Source organism: Nicotiana attenuata, chromosome 10 (genome assembly GCF_001879085.1).
Source record: "Nicotiana attenuata strain UT chromosome 10, NIATTr2, whole genome shotgun sequence".
NCBI lineage: Eukaryota > Viridiplantae > Streptophyta > Magnoliopsida > Solanales > Solanaceae > Nicotiana > Nicotiana attenuata.
Genome location: NC_031998.1, coordinates 10,778,985 through 10,801,679, shown reverse-complemented (window position 1 = coordinate 10,801,679; position 22,695 = coordinate 10,778,985). Strand labels below are relative to the sequence as shown.

Genomic DNA, 22,695 nt, shown 5'->3' with positions numbered 1-22,695 from the left:
GTACTTCTGTAATTTAACTAAATTATAAATTACTACTTTCTAAGATCTCGTTTGGTCATAGATTTTGCCAAATTTTTTTCAAAAAAAAAAAAATGGCAAGATATGTTTGTTTATAGATTTTATCCACGTTTTGGCAAATTTTGAAAAAAAAATTTCAAATCCCAAAACTAGCTCTAAACCTATTTTTGCCCAAAATACTATTGTTCGATCTTTTAACAATTTTAAAAATTACCCAAACTTTTGTATTTTTATAAAAAAACTCACCATCTGTTTGACTCAACTAATCCACCAACTAATTGCTATCATTTTTTTTTGACTGATGGATCTTGTAATATTATTGCAATTTGACGAGTTATAGTGGCGAGTAATTGTGTTATTAGCAGTTGATATTAAAATATCAGGTTACGGTTTTAGGAAAGTGTATTATGTAGTTCATTATAAAAATGATAATTTTGTGCCAAACTTATCTATGTTCAAGATTATGGTTTGTGATAGTGATAATGAATGACATATATGAAGGTTTTGCACATAGAGGATTAGCAAGTTTGTTTGTTTGGTATTGTTGGGTATTTTTGATAGTTTTTAGAACTTAAGAGTATAAGTCACATTTCATGTTTTTTTTTAAAAAAAAAAGTGAAATATGTTTTGAAAAATTATGTCCGAACAAATTTTCATCTCCAAACCAAACTTCACCCAAATCAGTTTTTTTAAATTAAATTTAGGAATCTATTGTTAAACGCTAGCTAAATTTTACTTCCTCATACTACAATTCAAGACAGTGTTCTTATGTTTGCTCAATTATTTTCATTGCACTTATAAATAATTTAAATAGATAATTACTTTTACAGGGTTCAGTTCTTGATATAATGACTGAATATTACAGAACAATCTAACCTAAAGAGAATGGTCAACCTTGCGACCAATTAAGATGTAAAATACTTGAAATCTCTTACTATCATGTTAACTTCTTTGACTCAATGCCTTGTTTTTCAGAATTATATTATTTTTGAACAAGATATAAAGAAGAAAAGAAATCCTCTACTTATAATTGGTGTCCAGTTTTGGAACCAGAAAAAAAAAACAAAAAAAAAAAGAGAATCCTTTGAGCATGTGACAAAATATTGGAGTGTTTTAAATTTAGAATGAAAGAGGAGATTTTGAGAATACTGTTTTTTTCCTTCAAATTGAATGCAAAAATTTATTTCGGTCATACCAACATACAGTATTTGTCCTAGAGATAATTTATTACAAGATTGTCACTAAATATAGTGCAATCTAATGCCAATAAGTTATTAATCACCATATTTAGCCCTTCGTAACAAATCTACACTATATATAAGGCAAAATTTATTTTTTACCTCTATATATTAAGTTTTAAATCCCCTTGACATAGCCCAAAAGTGTAGCTTAGTGGTTATTTACCCTAAAAACTGGATAACAATTAAATTTATAATATAGTTTTAAGGATACGTGATTTCACCTAATACCAATTGATAAATACAAAGGTTAGTAATGAAACTTGACAATAAGATAAAACAAACCAGTGTTTGAACAGAGTTTAGCCCTTGAGCTTCAATACCCTCGAGCTAGTTGTTCAGGAACAATAATAATGTAACAAGCTGATGAACAAGAGAATGTAAATTAAAGAGAGAATATTATATTGCTTGATCTGCGTGAATGTCAAGTGTTTACAAAATGACTAGAACCCTCGTTATATAGTAGAGGAATCATGTCTATGGTACAATTCTAATTATGCAAGTAAATCCCATGATTATCCTAAACAATCGCCCTTGATTTGATCTGTTCTGAGATTTCCGCCGTGATTTTCGATCGGTTACGGATATCTCGCTTTTCTGTTATTGCGCTTTGCTCGAAGTCTGTCATATTTTGTCCCGATTGTTGCTGGCCTCGATCTCGACAGGTACCTCGATTCTCAAACTCGATACCTCGTCTTTGTGCTCTAATCTGATCCATTACGAGGCTGACCCTCGATGCAACTCCCTTGTCTCGATCGAATAGTGAAATCGGACGAGCCCGATTTGACCATATACAGATAGTCCCTCGTTTCTTAGAATTTAATGATAAGGAACGAATTGAGTGACGTCATCCTCGTGACGTAAGCGGCGAAAGTGATTGAAGCATCCCGTCGGTACAGTTCCCAAAGTAATTAATGAGCGTCAGTTGGTGGTTGGCCACTAGTGCTATTGAACCGTCATCTTTATCCTATAAATGTGTCTTTCTTTTTTTTGCCCAAACTTTACCCTTTGATCTCTGCTTCTAATCTTCAAGCTTTTGCACCTTTTTTTCGTTCTGCACAATTTCCAGGTTCCGTTACCAACCTTCCCCCAAAACACCAAGTCTTCTTCTCTCCTTCTTCCTTTAAGCTTATTCAAAATGGAAAAAACGTCAAAATCTGTTCCACAAAAAGAGGGCGCCTCTTCATCGCGGTCGGCTGGTGATAAAACGTCGGTGGAGCCACGCCCTGAGGAGTGCGTTCCCGAGGTGGGGTGTGACCTTTCTTCCGACTTCAAAGTCGAGAAAACTTCTTCTGTCCCTGGCCGATGTGAGCCAATGTCGAGATACATGTGCTCGATAACTGAGAGTGACCTTGAGCAGGTCAAGAAAGACTACCATTGGGAGAATAAAGAAGTGGTGATTCCGACTCCCGAGGAAGATATCACTACCTGCGTGGAAGGGTTTCTAAGTGTTTACACTTACCCTTTTACGCTGGGCCCTGTCGATCCCATCATCATCGACTTCTGCCGCCAATACCAAATAACCCTAGGTCAGATCTACTCTTCCTTTTGGCGGATTGTGATTCTGTTCTAATTTTTCGCGAACAAAGCCAAAGGGGTCCTTTTCACCCTCGACCACCTCATCAGGTTGTATAGGCCTCGTCTTTTCTGAAGTGGGCTAATAAAGCTTCAGAGTCGGGCCACTAAGGTGCTGTTCTCGAGCATATACGAGGACAAGGATCGAGGGTGGATGGGTCGGTTTGTTCGAGTGAAGACTTCTGACTTAATTCCGGCCGAGAAGATGCCATTTCCCAAGAAGTGGAATATCGAGCGTAAGTTCAATCCTTCCTTTAGCTTCTATTCATTGTTTTGTTTCCTTTACTCTTTCTCATCGATATCCTTTTCCATGATGTAGCGGTCGCTTGGATGCCTGGTGCGATTCCGAACCTCGAGAGCTGGGTGTAACAACTAAATTTTGTTCTTGAAAAATAATAATCAAGACAAGAAATATAGCAACAAATATTATATTCAATTTCAAGTGATGGGGTTACAATCTCTAAAATATCTCAGATCTAAAGAGATGTAGTCCTCTGATTCTTCTTCTCACGAACAGTGGTTCAAGAGCTTGAGAGCTTGATCTTGAACTTGACGGATTTCAAATTTGTGGTATGTCATGAACAATTTGAAGGTCGTCACGAACCAGGATTTGTTGTTGGATTATCACGAACGAAGATTTGAAGTCGCCCGCTTATGATTTGCGTTCGCCTTTGGGATTTGACCACAGATAAAATATGTGGATGGAGACCTTGATGCTATTCTTCAGAGCTTCTTTAGCCTTTCTTTCTGCTTACTTGCTTGTTTTAGCCTTCTCCTTTGACCCCTTTATATAGGTGTGGGGTAGAGTAATCTCCAAGAAAATCCTAGTGGATCATTGGGCTTGAGGTTTATGGGCCGACCCATTTGATAGAAGACCAACTAACGTGCTAGCCCAATAAAATATTGGACCTTTATTTAAATCAATAAAATTAGATTTAAATAATTGATTCGATCATACTCGCCCATAATATTTACTTTGACTAGTATGTATTTAATTTATGATAAAATTCAAATTTCTTATGGATTTAAATTTAGTAGAATTTTAATTGTCTACAAATGCCCCCTGCTTCAAGGCTTGTTGGGGTGTAGGCTTACCGGAACGTGAAGACATTCTTGAAGTACCGATGCAGTCATTTGTCCTTTTTTTATTAGCAGTTTCCTTTCGAAAATTCCTTCTTTTCAAGGGTACTACTTTGCTATGGCTCATTCTCAAATTATTTGATCGTGGCTCCAATTTGTACCCTTTTTTTTAAATATGAAAGAGCATGAATTTCATCTCCTAATTGGGTTGAGCAAACTTCTAGTTTCACTAACCATATATTTCATAAAACAACGAGCAAATACTTTCTTAATTGCATTACTTTCTTGCCAAAAGAATTTTCTTAATTGCCTTTCTTTCTTGCCGAAGGAATTTCCTTAATTGCCTTTCTTTCTCCTTGTTTCCTGGTTTCAAACTTGTCCATGTACAAACCCGACATGGTATTTCCTTATTTACATATGTCAGTAACTTGAAAACTAAGAATTTCCTTAGTTTCTTCCCTTGTTTGTTCCTATAAATTTAGTATCTTTAATTTAGGATTTGGCTTGATCCCTTAAAATTTTGATGACTACAAATGCCCCCTACTTCAAGGTTTGTCGGGGTGTAGGCTTGCCGAAACTTTAAGACGAGACTTGAAGTACTTATGAATTTCATGGCAGAACTCCTTTCAGGCTATCAACAGAATATTCGCGACATCGACTTAACTGCGGTGAACTTTCAGATTTGCGTACCTTCGGCGAAAATAATTGTATCTTGAGCTAGGAGCATCGGAATTACAATTCGTATGGATTGTCAAAAAGTATACACGGAGATCTAAAACTCATATAAATTTCATTGCAGAACTCATTTCGGACTGTTAACAGAAAATTCGCGAATTCGACTCAACTGCAGTGAACTTTCAGATTCGTACTTTTGGCGAAAATAATTGTATCTTGAGCTAGGAGTATCGGAATTACAATCCATTTGTGGTGTCAGAAAGTAGACTCGGAGATATAAAAATTATATAAATTTAATGGCAGAACTCCTTTCGGACTGTCAACAGAAAATTTCCGAACTCGACCTAACTGTAGTAAACTTTCAGATTCGCGTACTTTCAGCGAAAAAAAAATCGTATCTTGAGCCTGGAGTGTCGGAATTGCAATGCGTTCATGCCGGTAGAAAGTAAACTCAGAGATCTGAAGTACCTATAAATTTCATGGCAGAACGTTTTTCGTTCTACCAACAGAAAATTTGCGAAATCGACACAACTGTAGTGAACTTTCATATTCGTATGCATATAGAAGTCTTTGCGGCATAAGACCTTCTGGATTAGTCAAAGTTCCAGATCATGTATTGCTCGACCCTTTGGAACCAAAATTAGAAATTTCACAGTTAGGCCACATGATGGGGGAACAATTCACATTGGATTCAACTACGTAAAGCTTTATGGTAGCATCATGTTTTGAAGAAATGAAGCGAACTTGGAAAGGCATTCAAGACAAAATAGCGACAATTTTTTGCGTCAATTGCTTTTATGATTTACATTCTTCGTATAGGACGAAGTATAACCTTTTAGTCTCTTGACAATGATGTATCAGATCCTTGTAGCATTGAAGCAATGAAATGTCCATTTTGGCTCGACACAAATTGCCTTCTTTCTTTCTATAATATGCGCCTATTTGAGTAATCAACGTGATGCCTCAGCTTGAATTTTGATGATCATGTCACGTCGAAACACTTTTTTTTAAAGCTTATGTGACTGAACTTAGAATGAAACTCTAAGATGCCTACGTACCTTGGTGAAGAGGATCAAGTCATGACGTAGTTTAAAATAAGTGATTGTTTTAACTCATGTGAATGAAATTAGAATGATACTCTAAGCGGCCTACGTTCCTAGGTGAAGAGGATCAAGTCATAATGTAGTTCAAATAAGTGAGTTTTTTTTTTAGTTTTTTATGTCTTAAATTTTGCCTAGGCCGCCTCTTTCGAGGTTTTCAACCTAGCGGACTTTTTTTGTCTACGCCGCCTCTTTCAAGGTTTTCAACCTAGCGAATTTTTTTATGTCCTAACTTTTGCCTAGGCCGCCCCTTTAGAGTTTCAACCTAGCATACTCCTTTGTTTTTTAAGTGAATTTGCCCCCCAAATTTGCGAGAGGTGATAATAGGTCTTCTTGCTGCAAGAACTTGATCGCCAACTTGGAAGGACCTCAAGCGAACCTTTTTGTTGAAAGCACGAGAAAGACGAGCTTGATAACATTCAAGACTTTGTTGAGCTTCTAGCCTTTTTTCATCAAGGGACTCTAGTTCTTCCAGGTGCAGATGAGCGTTTTCTTCTTCAGTAAGACCATCTTGGATAGCGAGTCGCAAGGACGGTATTTGACGCTCAAAAGGAAGAACTGCTTCGACTCCATAAACAAGAGAATAAGGAGTTGCTTGTGTCGGCGTGCGATGAGTTGTACGATATGCCCACAAAGCTTCTTTCATTCGGTCATGCCAATCTCTTTTAGACTTGGAGACGACCTTCTTCAACAAGTTGAAAAGTGTCTTGTTAAATGCTTCGGCTAGTCCATTTGCAGCAGCATAATACATTGACAAATTATGTTGCTTGAAGCCAAAAAGTTCACAGATCTTGGTCATCAATTTGTTATCGAACGGTTTGCCATTATTTGTTACTATATAACTAGGAATGCCGAAACAATATATGATGTTCACTCGAATGAAGTTTGCAACATTCTCTTTCTCCACTTCCTTGAGAGCAACGGCCTCGGCCCATTTTGAGAAATAATCAGTTGCGGCCAAGATGTATAGATGTCCTCTAGAAGATTTTGGAAGTGGTCCAACAACATCTAATCCCCAAGCGTCAAATGGCCAAGATGCAACAGTAGGGTGTAACATTTCAGGTGGTTGGTGTATAAAATTTGCGTGAAACTGGCAAGCCTTGCATCTTCGAGCATAATCTAAGCAATCTTTCACCATTGTCGGCCAGTAGTAACCCATCCTCTTAATGTGGAAGTGGAGCTTCAGCCTAGATTGATGTGATTCACAAACTCTAGAGTGTGCCTCTTGCATAGCTTGAGTTGCTTCATCTTCCCCTAAACAACGCAAGAGAACTCCCTCAAATGATCTTCGATACAAAGTGTCTTTGTAGTAAAGGAAGCGAGGGGCACGCCGACGAATTTCGGTCTTTCTCTTTGGATCTTCTAGAAGTATCCCATAAGATAAGTAGTCGATCATGGTTTGTCGCCAATCATCCTTCTCAGCTTCAGCGACGGCTACCAAACGCTCGATCTTGCTTTCTTTATCCTCGTTCTCATCTGGTGGTACTATCCATTTTTGGCAGATAGTGATTTATGTCTGACCGGGCAGAGTCAATGTCGAAGCTAGAGCAGCTAAGGCGTCAGCTTTCTTGTTTTCCTTCCTTAGCACATGCTGAAGGGTTACATTGCCAAGCTATCTAATCAATTTCTGCACATAATCATGATAAGGACGCAATTCTGGCTTTTTGACCTCGTAGCTACCTAGCAATCGACTGATCACTAACTCAAAGTCTCCAAAAATATGTAATTGGAGTTGTCTCATATCAACGGCCATCTCAAGCCCAAGTATAAGTGCTTGATATTCTGCAACGTTGTTGGTGCAATGTTGTGTTAAGGTGAAGGAGCAACTAGTTTCACACCGAGAGAACAAGATCCGGAGCAACGACTTCAACAGTTTGGAAGATATCTTGAGAAGAAAGGAGAATAGGAATGAAATAAAATAGAAATAGAAAGAAAAGAATCTAATTGCAATATGGCAAGACTTCTCCTTGAGAAGTGACAAACACAACACCTGCACCAGATCCTTCACGATGTGCGGCACCATCAAAATACATTTTCCATGGTGGTTGCACTTTGATGACCATTGCATCCTCATCAGGTAGTTCATCAGTCAACTCCCAATCATCGGGTATTGGATGATCTGCCAAGAAATCTGCCAAAGCTTGTCCTTTCACAAATTTTTGTAGGATGTACACAATCTCGAATTGTTGAAATTGGAGGTACCACCTTGCTAATCGATCATTGAGGACGGGTTTTGACATAACAAACTTGATCAGGTTCGCCCTTGAGACGAGACGGATGACATGAGCTTGAAACTAGTGCTTCAGCTTTTGAATTGCGAAAACCAATGCCAGAAACAACTTTTCGATTGGAGAATACTTCAGCTCATTTGGGGTCATCATCCTACTCAAGTAGTAGAGGGAATTTCCTTTACTTTCACCATTTTCTTGGGCCAAAAGGGCTCCAACTGACCTTTCTTGGGCTGCAATATATAGAAACAATGGCTTTCCTGGTATAGGGGCTGCCAGAACCGGAGGTTTCATCAAGTATGATTTGATGCTGTGGAATGCGTTGCTACTAGCTTGGTCCCATTCAAAAGGTACACCCTTCTTCATGAGACGACTAAAAGGTTGGCACTTCCCTGCTAGATTTGAGATTAATCTTCTAAGGTACGCCAATTTTCCTTGTAGACTTTTCAGTTCATGTATATTTCTGGGCTCGGGCATCTTCAAGATTGCATCAACTTTGGCTTGATCTATCTCAATCCCACGATGTCGAACAATGAAGCCAAGGAATTTTCCAGAAGTAACTCCAAAGGCACATTTCAATGGGTTCATTCTAAGTTGATATCTCCGGAGTCGTTCGAACACCATTCTTAAGTCTTGCAAGTGGTCTTCTCCCTTTCTTGATTTTGCCACTAAATCATCCACATAGCATTCCACATTCTTGTGGATGATGTTGTCAAAGATATTCTGCATTGCCCTTTGATATGTGGCGTCGGCATTCTTCAAGCCAAAGGGTATTACTTTGTAGCAATAAATGCCTTTAGAAGTGCGAAATGCAGTAAGCTCTTCATCTTTCGGTCCATACATATTTGATTGTAGCCAGATGATCCATCCATGAAAGACATCGCCTCGTATCCGGTGGTGGCATCAATCATAAGCTTTGGGATGGGGTGCGGAAATTCGTCCTTAGGGCATGCATTATTGAGGTCTCTAAAATCGACAGAAACTCGAATTTGGCCATTCTTCTTCTTCACAAGAACAATGCTTGAAATCCATGTAGGATATTTAACCTCCCGAATGAAACCAGCTTCGATGAGTTTATTGACCTTGGCTTCGATTGATGGGATCAGTTCTAGCCTGAGGCGTCTTTGGGCTTGCTTAACAGGATAAGCTCCTTTCTTGACCGCGAGATGATGAACTACTACTTTAGGATCTAAACTAGGCATCTGTTTGTAGCTCCAAGCATAGACATCTCTATATTCTTTGAGTAGCTCCACATAAGTGCTTTCTTCATCTGTCGTTAGTAGGGCACTTACATAGGTGGGCCTGGAGTCTTCTACAGTGCCAAGGTTGACTTCTTTCAATGCAAAAACTGTCATTTTAATTCCTTCTTCTAGTTCCGGAGGAGCGTCCTCAACATCTTCGTCTTCTTGGGGATCACCATCATTAAAAGATATATGGCCACACCAAGAGGCATCTCCCAAATTTTCGTCGACCTTCCTTAGAAATAAAGTGTATTGCTCATCATTCGCAGTAATGTATATGAAGATCCTACACTTTCTTCATCTTCGTCACGCTGTGTAGTGTGGACCACTGTGCGAGTCTTCACTTTGAGTACCTCTCCGCATGAAATCAAAAGTTCTGATTGTCGCCTCATTCTGGAAGGGATCAGGCTTTGACACTCTTTGGAGATACTTTGGACTCTAGATGGCAAAGGTATTATTATTTTTTCATAATTTCTTTGGACTTGTTCTTCTTCCTTTTCAATGGCCCCAACCTCTCAAATACAAAAGTTCTTGTAGTTGGTTCTCCAAGTCAATCAAAGATAGAAGGCCTTTTATTAGGATCGGCGGGTTCATCTTCCATCATGATATAGTTAATACTTGCTCTTCTAATGGAGATGCGAACTGGTGGGGGTTGTTTGTAACCCAGACCCTCACGTGATTGCTTCATCACATGCTCCTTATCCTTCATCGTGTTTGCTTTCCTGGTAGCTTCAGGTGGGAGCTTTCCTAGCTTATATGGTTCGTCGGGATCATATCCAGCCTTTGCGAACAACCTGTAAACATTCAGATCAAAACCTTCATTTGTGCGTTTTATGGGGAGTGCCTTATTTTGAGGCATGTCAGGGGCCACAAACGTTTCCAGTAGCTTTGAAGATAACTTTATAATATCAATCTGCTTGATAGGAAGGGTTAATTCTCTTAGTGCATCTTTTTGGAGGCTTGATGATTATCCTTCATCTTTCTTCACTTTTGGGACGTAACGAAATAAAGGAGTTATTTTCTTGCCTACAGTTGCAGCATTCTTTTTGGGAGCTTTCAAAACTTGGTATGCTTCTATTGTAGCTTTATCTTCACCAGAAGCTACATCATCCCTTTTGGACACGATATTATCACCTTTGGCCTTCGATATCATCAATTTTTACGCCCTTCACGATGTGGTTCTTCAAGTAGAACTTTGCATCAGCGAAGTATGCCTTGGCTTCAGCGAACGGCTTGTCATCAACAACTATCTTCTTTTCGACTCCATCTTTATTATATTTCAAACATTGGTGGTAAGTTGATGGGACAACTTTGTTCTCGTGTATCCATGGCCTGCCAAGCAACAAATTGTATGAAGTCTTTGCATCAATCATATGCATATATGTAGTTGATTGCATATCTCCCATGGTGATTTCCAATTTGATAGCTCCTACGATCCTTTGCCCCCTTGATTGAATCCTTGAATCATCAGTTGGCTTTCAGAAAGTTCTTTAATTGATGTGCCCAGTTCTTTCATTATGCGAATGGGAAGAATGTTAAATGCAGATCCGTCATCTATCAAGATTCTATTTCTCCTCCACTCGAGCACATAATCCACCATAAACAAAAGGCGATTGTGTGGTGTCTCAGCAAGTAGGAGATCGTCTTCAATGAAGGTGATTTTTGCATTACAGACATCCGCCTCTTGGAAGAAGGACTCAACAAGACTATTAGACAGTGATGGAGACAGTGTTGACTTGACTTCGTTCTTTTCCTCTTCTTCTTTATCGGCACTACAACACAAGGCCTTGTCATCATCGTCAGAAATTTTCATGCGAAACCAACTCGGCAAAAATTCTCCGGCGTGGCTTTTGGTGATGGTGTGTCTCTATCTCCACCTTCTTTGGGTTCTTAACCATTTGTTGCTTCTTTGATCTTCTCACCATCTTATTTCTCGTAGGTTGCTTCATTGATCCTTTTTGCGGACTCAATTTATGGCGTCTTCGACGAGTCACTAGGGTCCAACCTTTTTCATCAGGTTGATCAACTCGAACTTTTCATCCTCCAACAATTCTTCATCTTTATTCCCTTCACAGGTGCATATCTCAATCGAATCGAATGAGCCAAAGGCAATGGACACGTGGTTTGTGCTCGTCTTTTCATTTTCGAGCTCGATCTTCTTTTGACGAGCCAAATCCATAACTTTGTCCTTGAAGACAAAGCACTTCTCAAGAGGGTGACCTACAAGCCGATGGTATTTGCAGTAATTTGGGTCATTACTTTTTCCCGCTTCATCTCTGGCAGCTCAATAAGCTTTAGCTTGAGGAGTTCTTCAAATATTGCAGGCACATTAGAGTCTAGAAATAGGTACTCCTTTTCTTGCATCTCTTTGAGAGTCAACTTACGATTTGCATTTTCTTGAGAGGAAGTTGTTTCATATTCTGTTTCTTGATCACCTTGGTAGTAAACTTCAAAGGAGAGGCATTGACGTTCATGGATTCTTTGCTTTCCTTCTTGGGTACGAAATTGCTCCATTTCTTGACTTCTTGCTTATCTCTTCCCTTGCGAGGTTCGTAGATGGGCAGCCCTTCATTTCCCACAAAAGGCTTGCTCAACTCCATATCATGAGCACGGGTGGAAAGTTCTTCAAATGTCCTGGCTTAATTCCTTGCAAGATGTAGCGAAGTCCCCAATGCATTCCTTGGATGCACATCTCTATGCCAGAAGCTTCGCTTAGCCTATCTTTGCAGTTAAGGCTTGCATTCCTCCGTCGGTTGATAAAGTTAATAACTGGTTCATCTTTTCGTTGGCGAGTGTTCGTAAGTTCTACCATGTTCACAATACGCCTGTGCTATAAAAGCGAATGAGAAACTCTTGCTCCAATTGGTCCCAACTATCAATGGATCCAGCCTCGAGGTTGGTGTACCAATCAAAAGCATTCCCCTTTAGTGAGCGGATGAACTGCTTGACAAGGTAATCTCTATAAGTCCCTGCATTGTTGCATGTCTCAACAAAGTGCGCGACATGTTGCTTTGGATTTCCCTTGCCGTCGAACTGCTGAATTTGGGAGGTTGATAGCCGGCATGCATCTTTAAGCTATCGATTCTTGCAGTATAAAGCTTTGCGTACGTGAGAGAAGAATTTGAAGCGACCTCATACTTATCTTTGATAGTTCCCATAATGAATTCCTTCAATTGTTCGATGGAATTGATCCTTCGGAGGAGACAAGAAGTTCTTTGGCGGATGACACTTGTTTTGTTGGAGGATCAACCTTCTCGTGGACTTCAGGGAACTTTCCAGGTGCATAACTTAATTATCCATCCATCATGCTTTCAACTATGCCTGTCAATTTTGCGATACGGACATTTTGATCTTGAGCATACTTTATTAAGCCATCAATCGCCTTTGTCAGGTTTGCGAGTTGCTCCTCCATTGTCGAAGTGTTACTCATCATTGCCTCCATGATTATTGCAGATGATGAAGAATAACCAAGACCTCCGCACGGATTGAACTCAGTTTGGAACATGTAATGTGGCAAGATTGGCGTAGAGTCAACACTTAAAACTTCATCATCATGTTGGGTAAGTTGACTCTTGGTACTGTATAAATTAAGTTGAGCAAGAGCTTTATCCATAACTTCTGCAATATTATCTCCTCTCTCTGATTTTCTAGTAGAAGACCTATCTTCTTCGGATGATGAAGATCTCAAAGCATGCATTGGTGCAGATGACACTTAGAGTGTTTGCTGTCCCAAGAGGCTTGCGTTGCTTCGGGTGATTGGCCCAAGAATCCCCTTAGAAACGTTCAGGATACTTTCAACGTCAGAAGAAAACTTGGAGTCAGCAACTTTTGAGTCGATCTTCTTTGAAACCATCTTAGTGATCTTGAATGTTGAGAGTTGAGAAGATATGAGAGGTAGAGATGGTCCCACTGGGCGTGGCAAAATTTGTAACAACTAAATTTCGTTCCTGAAAAATAATAATCAAGACAAGAAATATAGTGACAAATATTATATTCAATTTCAAGTGATGGGGTTACAATCTCTAAAATATCTCGGATCTAACGAGATGTAGTCCTCTGATTCTTCTCCTCACGAACGATGGTTCAAGAGCTTGAGAGCTTGATCTTGAACTTGACGGATTTCAGATTTGTGGTGCGTCATGAACAATTTGAAGGTCGTCACGAACCAGGATTTGTTGTTGGATTAACACGAACGGAAGATTTGAAGTCGCCCACTTATGACTTGCGTTCGCCTTTGGGATTTGACCACAGACTAATATTGCAGATGTGGATGGAGACCTTGATGCTATTCTTCAGAGCTTCTTTAGCCTTTCCTTCTGCTTACTTGCTTGTTTTAGCCTTCTCCTTTGACCCCTTTATATAGGCGTGGGGTGGAATAATCTCCAAGAAAACCCTAGTGGATTATTAGGCTTGAGGCTTATGGGCTGACCCATTTGATAGAAGACCAATTGATGGTCTAGCCCAATAAAATATTGGACCTTTATTTAAATCAATTAAATTAGATTTAAATAACTAACCGATCATTCTAGCCCATAATATTTACTTTGACTAGTATGTATTTAATTTATAATAAAATTCAAATTTCTTATGGATTTAAATGTAGTAAAATTTTAATTGTCTACATTGGCTTTGGACCCTAGCTTTGACCTCCTCATACGTTGATCGCTCATGGCGCGATTTAGCAAGGGGCCGATGGGAGGCCAAAAATCATGGTAAGCCTTTCCTTTATGTATTTGATGGCTTTTGTTAAAATGTTTTCCTTTTTATACTTACTTGATTTCCTTTCATACAAGCATGGGGAAAGATGTCGTCATGAGGCCCCCGTCCGGAAGGAGGAGGTTTCGCCCTCGGCCCCGAAGCCGTCGAAGGAAAAGAAAAGAAAAAGGGTCTCGCCCTCCGATACTCCAAAGCCCAAGAAGAGCAAGTCTCGCAGGTCGAATAAAGACACTGTCGTCCTTCTTGCCGATGTACCTCAGCGACTAAGGGAGAGGGAGAGGAAATTGAAGATGCTGACTTTGAGCTAGTATCCCGAACGAAGAGGAGTGTCGAGGCCCCAAAGGCCGCTGAGCTGGTGATGATCGAAGAGGTTCAGCCTCGGACCGAGGAGATCTTGTAGGATGGCACGAGAAAAGTCCCTGAGTTATCGGAGGCTAAAGATGCCTCCCGCCGTGATGAGCAATCGTCGGATGTGTCTGAAGGGGCCAGTCTAAGGCCCTTTGACACAAAGAGAACGCCCTAAGTGACTTGCTTGGGGCAATAGATGTTGACGATTCTCCGCCCCTCCCCACATTTTTCGAGGGGCAAATTCAGGAAGCCCAGGCCATAGAGACCCCCGATGTTGGGAATAGCCCACGAAGGGGAGGACCTTTTTCACGGTTGCTTCACGGGAGTCGAAGATAATTCCGATCTGGGTGATGCATCGAGTATCTTCGATGAGGCTCAAAGACTCCTGAGCCAGGTAAGCCTCAGCTCCCTTTATCAATATTACGTTTGCCTTTATTTCCCCTAGCCTGATTTCCTTTCTTTCTTCATAGGCCTTAACGCTTCATTGGGAAGCATTTTCTAAATCCCGGGTAGAGCTGAACCGGTGTGAGGCCGATCTTAAAAGGATTACGGAGGAGAGAGATGCCCTCAAAATTCTCAGTGGGCAAGTAGAAGAGGAGATCAAGTACCTCCGAGCTATACTAGCCACAGCTCACAAAGAGCAGACCAACCTGATTAAGCAGGTAATCAAGAATTTTCTTAGAAGTTCGATGTATCAATTTGGGAACGACGGCTAATACTTTGATCTTGAATTTAAACAGAAGGCCGAAAAGATTGAGCAACTCCGTGAGGAGGCCAACATGATGAAGGCGGAGACTTTGGGGTGGAAACAATACATGGACCGCCTTGCTTCGGAGAAGGATACTGCTCGAGCCCAATTGTCATGGGCCGAACGCCAACTCCAAAGCATGAAAGAGGAAATCTTGGCCCGAGCGAAGAAAATTAAGGAGCTCGAGGCTCGGTTGGATGCCGATCTTGCAAAGGCCACATCTGAGGTAGAAAGAGTAAAGGCTGAACCGGAGGCGATCTTTGTCGTCTACCGAGCTGATGCTAAAGCTGCTCAAGCTCGAGCAAGAGATGTGGTTGGCACCACTTAGACTCGATCATACTGGGTTATCAAGCATGCCAATTACTAGTCTCGAAGAGAGACTCTTGAGGAGATCCATGCTTGTGGCTTCAATCTTGCTGTCGATATCGAGAACGCGAAAGTACACGAGGTCGAAGCTAAAGCGTTGCTTTCTTCTTCTGATGATGACTCCGAGAGCGCGAGTGGAGGGGATTCTGGTGATGAAGACGCAGCTCCCAAAGAAAATTAATCACTTAAGATTTTTTTTTGGATTTTTTGTGTAGGATCCTGACCGATCCATGTAAATATATAAAACATTTCCTTTCATATCCCAACTTTTGTCTTGCAAAAACTCCGATTTGCTTTTCGCCTTATGACAATTTTGATACACTTTGTACCTTGTGAGAATTTTGACTCACTTCGTGTCTTGTGAAAATTTTGTTTGTGAATCCGAAATTTAGGCAACTTGATCGAAGTTAGACTAATATAGTCTCTATAACCGAGTGAATACTTGCTCGAACTCGAAGTAGAAAAACCCTTAGGTTTTAGTTGAGTGAGTGTGTATTCTCGAACTCAAAAAATATAATAGCCCTTAGGCTCTTGAATTGGGCCGATATGGCCTCAAAAGAGTGGATTTTTCCCTTTTCGGCTTAAAAAGTTTAATCATATACAAATTTGTTATGCCTTAGCATGAGATAAATCTGTACCCATTAGGATTTTCGAGGGTTAGTTTTAAAGAAACTCTTTACTTTGTTATGCCTTAGCATAAGCTTGTTCGAGAGTTTGAACAATTTTGGTACCCCTTAAGGTTTTGAGGGTTGAAGTTATCGAAACCCTTTGTAATTTTGCCGAGGGTAGCCCTTTTAACTGGTTTTGTGAAAAATATTAGAAGGCCTGTTTTGTTACGGGATTTGGACGTCTCTGAACCGCGTTAGTTTGGCCGTAGCCTTTAACTTGAGATTTGCTCTTTGGGCTTGTTTCTCAATTATACTTCGAACTTGTTCGAAGCACCAGTCCCCGAGTGGGGTGGCTGTGGCCTATGAAATCGAGGGTTGCCTTTTTATGGTCTTATGATCTCGAGATTTTAGTAATTCGAACATGTCAATTTTCGGGTGGTAGTCCCCAAGTAGCTCGGCCTTCGAGCCAGTTTCCGCAATAGATCATAAGTACGAGATCGTGAAGTAAAATTTTTCTAAGACACGAAAGATTTGGCAAAGAAAAATACTTCTCTTCATATGTTATACATGCGTACATGTTTGCTTTTTAGGGCGCGAGTAACCTATATGGGCACGGTTCGTTCGACCGTTTGGCCCTTACAAAATTTTACCTATCGAGACCCAGTCAATGCGAAGTATCTTCCTTGTAATAAAGCTATCATCTGAGGGTGACGCCCCCAAGTATTCGAGGTTGATTGCGAAGAAGCCTCGGATACTGTTGAATTGTCCCCAGGTAGCACAAATAATTGTTGCCTCATTAAAAACCTCGCCGGAAAAACCCATTCGGGACAAAAACCAGTCTAAGGAAAAAAGAGTGCAACGCGTGCTTTAAAACCTAAGGTCTTTGCATTGAAGAATTCCTCGATTCTTCGATCGAATACCTGCGACAAGTTAGTATAAAATACAAATGAAAAGAGGAGAAGGTCATACCTTAGCAATAATATTGTTTGAGAAGTGATATCTTCCAATTATTTGGCAATTGTTCGCCGTTCATCGTGCCAAGTTTGTAAGATCCTTTTCCGACGATGTTGAGGACCTGATATGGTCCCTCCCAGTTCGGACCGAGCTTTCCCTCGTTTGGGTCTCGAGTGTTGATGGTGACCTTTCTCAGAACTAAGTCCCCAATTTTGAAGTGTCAAAGATTGGATCTTCAATTATAGTACCTTTCTATGCGCTGCTTTTGTGTGGACATTCGGACGAAGGCGGCTTCCCATTTTTCATCTAGCAATTCCAAACTTATATTCATAGCCTCGTGATTTGACTCTTTTGTTGTGTATTGAAACTTGAGGCTAGGATCCCTACCTTCGATCGGGATCAGAGCTTTGGCGCCATATACTTAGGAGAACTGTGTTGCCCCCGTACTGGATTTTGACATTTTTCGATACGCCCTAAGGACCTCGGGCAAAATTTCTCTCCATTTTTCCTTAGCGTAGTTTAATCTTTTCTTTAGATTCTGAATGATGGTCTTGTTTGTTGGTTCGGCCTTTCCGTTCCCACTTGGATGATACGGCGTTGACAAGATCCTTTTTATTTTGTGATCTTCGAGGAACTTTGTTACTTTGCTGCCGATAAATTTGTTTTCCATTGTCGCATGCTATCTCGGCCGGTATTCCGAATCGGCATATGATGTGATCCCAGATGAAATCTATGACTTCTTTTTCCCTGACTTTCTCGAAAGCCTGTGCTTCAACCCATTTAGAGAAATAGTCAATCATCACTAAAATGAATTTAGCTTTACCTGGGTTCGATGAAAGATGACTGACGATATCCATTCCCCATTTCATGAACGACCATGGGGATAGGACTGAATGAAGTTGCTCTCCGAGCTGGTGGATCATCGGGGCATAACTTTGGCACTTGTCGCATTTTTGAACGAATTCCTTAGCATCTTTTTTCATATTGGCCCAATAGTATCCCGCTCTGATGACTTTGTGAACCAGTGATTCGGCACTGGAATGGTTCCCGCAAGTACCCTCGTGAATTTCTTGTAGAACATAGTCGGTGGCTCCCGGGTCCAAACATATTGCCAACGGTCCATCGAACATCCTTCTGTATAATGTTCCATCTACAGCCAATGTGAATCGTGCAACCTTTGTTCGCAGAGTCCTCGATTCCTTGGGGCCCGATGGAAGCTTCTCGTTTTTTAGATACTCGATATATTTATTCCTCCAATCCCAAGTTAGGCTTGTGGAGTTTATTTCGGTGTGGCCTTCTTCGATTACGGACTTTGAAAGTTGTACGACAGTCCCCAAGCTAATTTCGTTGTCTTCGACTGATGACCCCATATTTGCTAGGGCATTGGCCTCGCTGTTCTGTTCTCGAGGTACATGCTGTAGGGTCCATTCTTTAAACCGGTGTAAAGTTACCTAAAATTTGTCCAAGTACCTCTACATTTGATCTTCTCGAACCTCGAAGGTCCTGTTGACTTGGTTAACCACAAGTAGGGAGTCACATTTGGCCTCGATGACCTCTGCTCCCAAGCTTTTAGCCAGCTCGTGACCTGCAATCATGGCCTCATACTCGGCCTCATTGTTAGTCAACTTAAGCTTCAAAATGATGTCTATCCCGGATCCCTTCACATTCGAAGCGCCATTTGTGAAAACGGTCCACATCCTCAAAGACGCACCCGTATTTAACAAAAGTTCCTTTTCGACCTCGGGTTTGAGGCCTGGCGTGAAGTCGGCCACGAAGTCTGCTAAGATTTGGGACTTGATGGCCGTTCGGAGTTGATACTCGATATCATATCCACTGATTTTTACGGCCCATTTATCCAATCGGCCAGAAAGTTCGGGCTTGTGCAGGACATTGCGATGAGGGTAAGTGGACACCACACAAATTGGGTGGCACTGAAATATGGTTTTAATTTCCTAGAGGCGCTTATTAGAGCAAGCGCTAATTTCTCTAAGTGTGGGTACCGGGTCTCGGCTTCACCTAAAGTTCGACTAACATAGTAAACAGGAAATTGCGTACCTTGCTCTTCTCGAACTAGGACACCACTTACCGCAACTTCCAAGACTGCCAAATATAAGTAGAGTTGCTCATCTGTTTTCGGAGTATGAAGCAATGGTGGGCTCAAAAGATACTGCTTTAACTCTTCCAACGCCTGTTGGCATTCCGGGGTCCAAGTGAAGTTCTTCTTCTTTTTGAGCAGTGAGAAGAACCTGTGACTTCGATCTGAAGACCTTGAGATGAACCGACCTAAGTCGGCTATCCGCCCCGTTAACCTTTGTACGACTTTAACGTTGTCCACGACTGTGATGTCTTCAATTGCCTTGATTTTATCGGGGTTGATCTCGATTCCCTGATTTGACACCATAAAGCTGAGGAACTTGCCCGAACCGACCCTGAATGCACATTTCTCAGGATTGAGCTTCATGTCGTATTTTCTCAATATGTTGAAGGTTTCCTACAAATGTGTTAAATGGTCCTCTGCGCGCAGGGACTTAACTAGCATATCGTCAATATATACCTCCATTGATTTACCTATTTTTTCTTCAAACATCCGATTCACTAGGCGTTGGTAAGTAGCACCAGCATTTTTAGCCCAAATGGCATTACATTATAACAGTAGGTGCCATACTTAGTGATGAATGAGGTCTTTTCCTGATCCTTCGAGTTCATTTGAATTTTATTGTACCCGGAATAAGCGTCGAGAAAACTAAGTGTCTCGTGGCCGGCAGTGGCATCGATCATGCGATCGATATTCGGCAAAGGAAAAGAGTCTTTGGGAGATGCTTTGTTTAAATCTTTATAATCAACACACATTCTAAGTTTGTTCCCCTTTTTAGGAACTACAACTATGTTTGCTAACCATTCGGGATATTTTACTTCTCGAATGGATCCTTTTTTGAGAATCTTGGTTATCTCGTCCTTGATGAATGCATGTTTTACCTCGGAATGGGGCCTCCTCTTTTGCTTTACCGGTTTGAACTTCGGGCCCAGGCTCAATCGATGTGTTGTGATATCCGGTGGGATCCCTGTCATATCTAGGTGGGGCCAAGCAAAACAATCCATGTTATTTAAAAGGAATTGAACAAGTTTTTTCCTAATCTTGGGAGTTAACCCTATGCCCAGTATACCTTTCGATCGGGAAGATGCTCGATCAGTATGAGTTGTTCCAGCTCCTCGACCGTCGACTTCGTTGCATCAGAATCATCTGTGGTTATGAAGGTCCGAGGTATCATATAATCTTCATCTTAGAAGATCTCCTGTTCCTCCGATGGGGCCGAGGCCGGTGCCTGTGGTTGCTATTTGACTTCTTGTTTTCCTTTTGACTCCGATTCCTTTGTTGACAAAAGCGCTGATATCGGTATCACTTCGTCGATTGCAAGCATTTATTTGGCGGCGTGTTGTTCATCGTACACCGTTTTGACTCCTTCCGAAGTTGGAACTTCAAAACTTGATGAAGTGTCGAAGGTAGTGCTCTCATGTTATGTATCCAAGGCCTTCTGAGCAGTACGTTGTATCTCATGTCACCCTCGATCACATGGAACTTTGTATCTTGGATGGTCCCGGCTACATTCGCTGGCAAAATGATCTCTCCTTTGGTGGTCTCACTTGCTATATTGAAACCTTTAAGTACCCGAGCTGCGGGGACGATCTGATCTTGGAGGCCGAGTTGCTCTACGACCCTTGATCGAATAATATTTGCTAAGCTATCTGGATCAACCAACACACATTTAACTTGATTTTTATTCATAAGGATAGATATTAACAGTGCATCATTGTGAGGTTGTTCGATCCCCTCTGCGTCCTCGTCGTTGAAAGACGAGGTTTCTTTTGGTAAGTAATCCCGAGTTCGCTTTTCCCTCGTGATCGTCACCTTGGTGTGTTTGAACACCGGTCCTTGAGGGATATCGACCCCACCAACGATCATATGAATTATGTGCTTTGGCTCTTCTTGTTCATTCTGACAGTTCGAATATCTGTTTTTGAAGTGATTCTTGGCCCGATCGCTTAAGAATTCTCGAAGGTGACCCTCATTGAACAGACGGGCTACCTCCTCTCTCAGTTGTCTGCAGTCTTCAGTTCTATGACCATGGGTAACATGGTATTTGCACATTTGATTTGGGTTCCTTTGAGCTGGATCGGTCTGTAAGGGTCTGGGCCATCTAGTGTCCTTAATCTGACCGATGGCTGATACAATAGCTGATGCATCGACGCTGAAGTTGTATTTTGACAGTCGAGGTGCTTCCTTGGATCCAGCATCCCTATCAAAACCACTTTTTCTCATAAGCCCCCGGGAACTCTATCCCCGATCATTTCTTCTATCATTCCGTACGGGGTTGCGCCCGCGTCCGTTATTTCTCCGATCTCCACTGTATGGCTGGTAGCTGTCTCTATTTGATTGTGGTTCCCGATCGACATCCCTTTTAACTCTGTCCACGGACCTGTTGGGATAAATCGAATGAACTGGAGTTCCCAATTGATCATTTTTTACCCTAATCTTTTACTGATACTGATTGTGTACATCGGCCCAAATGATAGCTGGATATTTGATTAAATTTTGCTTTAACTGTTGTGAAGCTATAGAGCTCTGAGTGTTGAGACCTTGTGTAAAAGATTGAACAACCCAGCCGTCGGTGACTGGAGGCAAATCCATTCGTTCCGTTTGGAACCGAGATACAAATCCCTGAGCATCTCGTTATCCTTTTGTCTTACTTTGAAGAGGTCTGATTTCCTTGTTGCAACTTTAATGGCTCCATCGTGGGATTTGAGAAAAGAATCTGCGAGCATAGTAAACGAATCAATAGAGTTGGGTAGTAAGTTATGATACCATAGCATGGCACCTTTCGATAAAGTTTCTCCAAATTTCTTCAATAGAACAGATTCAATCTCATCATCTTCTAAGTCATTTCCCTTTATTCCGCATGTGTACGAAGTGACGTGCTCATTAGGATCGGTGGTCCCATTGTATTTGGGGATGTATGGCATACGAAATTTCTTAGGAATCGGCTTCAGAGCCGCACTTTGAGGGAAAGGCTTCTGCACGAACTTCTTCGAATCCAAACCCTTTAGGATCGGGGGTGCCCCCGGTATTTGGTCCACTTGTGAGCTGTATGTTTCTACCTTTTTGTCATTAGCCTCGATTTTCTTTTCACATGATTCTATCCGTTTAGTGAGCTCTTCAAGCATCTTCATTATGGCGGGGTCAGTACCCAATTCATTAGCATTCGGTTTCTCCGGCACAGGCTCAACTCTATGAACAACCTCTTGTGATGTTTCAAGCTCAATTCTGCTTGGTGCTCGATTCTGATTTTTGAGTTGTGCTATCGGAGGGTGCTAAGTCTACAGCATTTCGAATATCACTCGAAGGCTAATTTTGCCTTCTTCACCGCTCTGTGTGTTCTGATCGGCCGCTCGGGCATCTCTGCGGACGCTATTTCCAATGTCGATGCCCAGATTTTCATTTAGGGCGATATGCGAACTGATATTGACGGGGTCTGTGATAGGTACTCCCTCGTGGCCAGCTTGAGGCACTTTGATCCCTGGGGCGACTACATTACCGTTTTCTCCATGGAAACCGAGGCCGTCAACGGCGTAAGTGTGTACTGCTTGCGAGTTAGACATGTTGACCCTTAAATCAAAGATGCTCACAAGCGTAAAGTAGTGTGTATTACGAGGATTAATACTAAGAAATCACTATTATCCTTAGCCCCACGGTGGCCACCAAACTGTTCCCAAAAAACTAGATAACAATTAAATTTATAATATG

General features: G+C 41.3%; 1 protein-coding gene across 1 annotated transcript; it reads left to right on the top strand.

Annotated features, from left to right (window-relative positions):
* On the top strand, positions 14,491–15,514 carry LOC109233576. The gene is made up of 4 exons (XM_019399461.1): positions 14,491–14,613; positions 14,690–14,881; positions 14,960–15,280; positions 15,335–15,514. The coding sequence occupies exons 1-4, from the start codon at positions 14,491–14,493 to the stop codon at positions 15,512–15,514; spliced, it is 816 nt and encodes a 271-aa protein (XP_019255006.1).

Excerpts from the sequence above, each read along its gene's own strand:
- LOC109233576 (XM_019399461.1), top strand. The coding sequence starts at position 14,491 with ATGTTGGGAATAGCCCACGAAGGGGAGGACCTTTTTCACGGTTGCTTC. Across the intron at positions 14,614-14,689 it reads CTCAAAGACTCCTGAGCCAG|GCCTTAACGCTTCATTGGGA; the intron begins GTAAGCCTCAGC and ends CTTTCTTCATAG. Across the intron at positions 14,882-14,959 it reads AGACCAACCTGATTAAGCAG|AAGGCCGAAAAGATTGAGCA; the intron begins GTAATCAAGAAT and ends GAATTTAAACAG.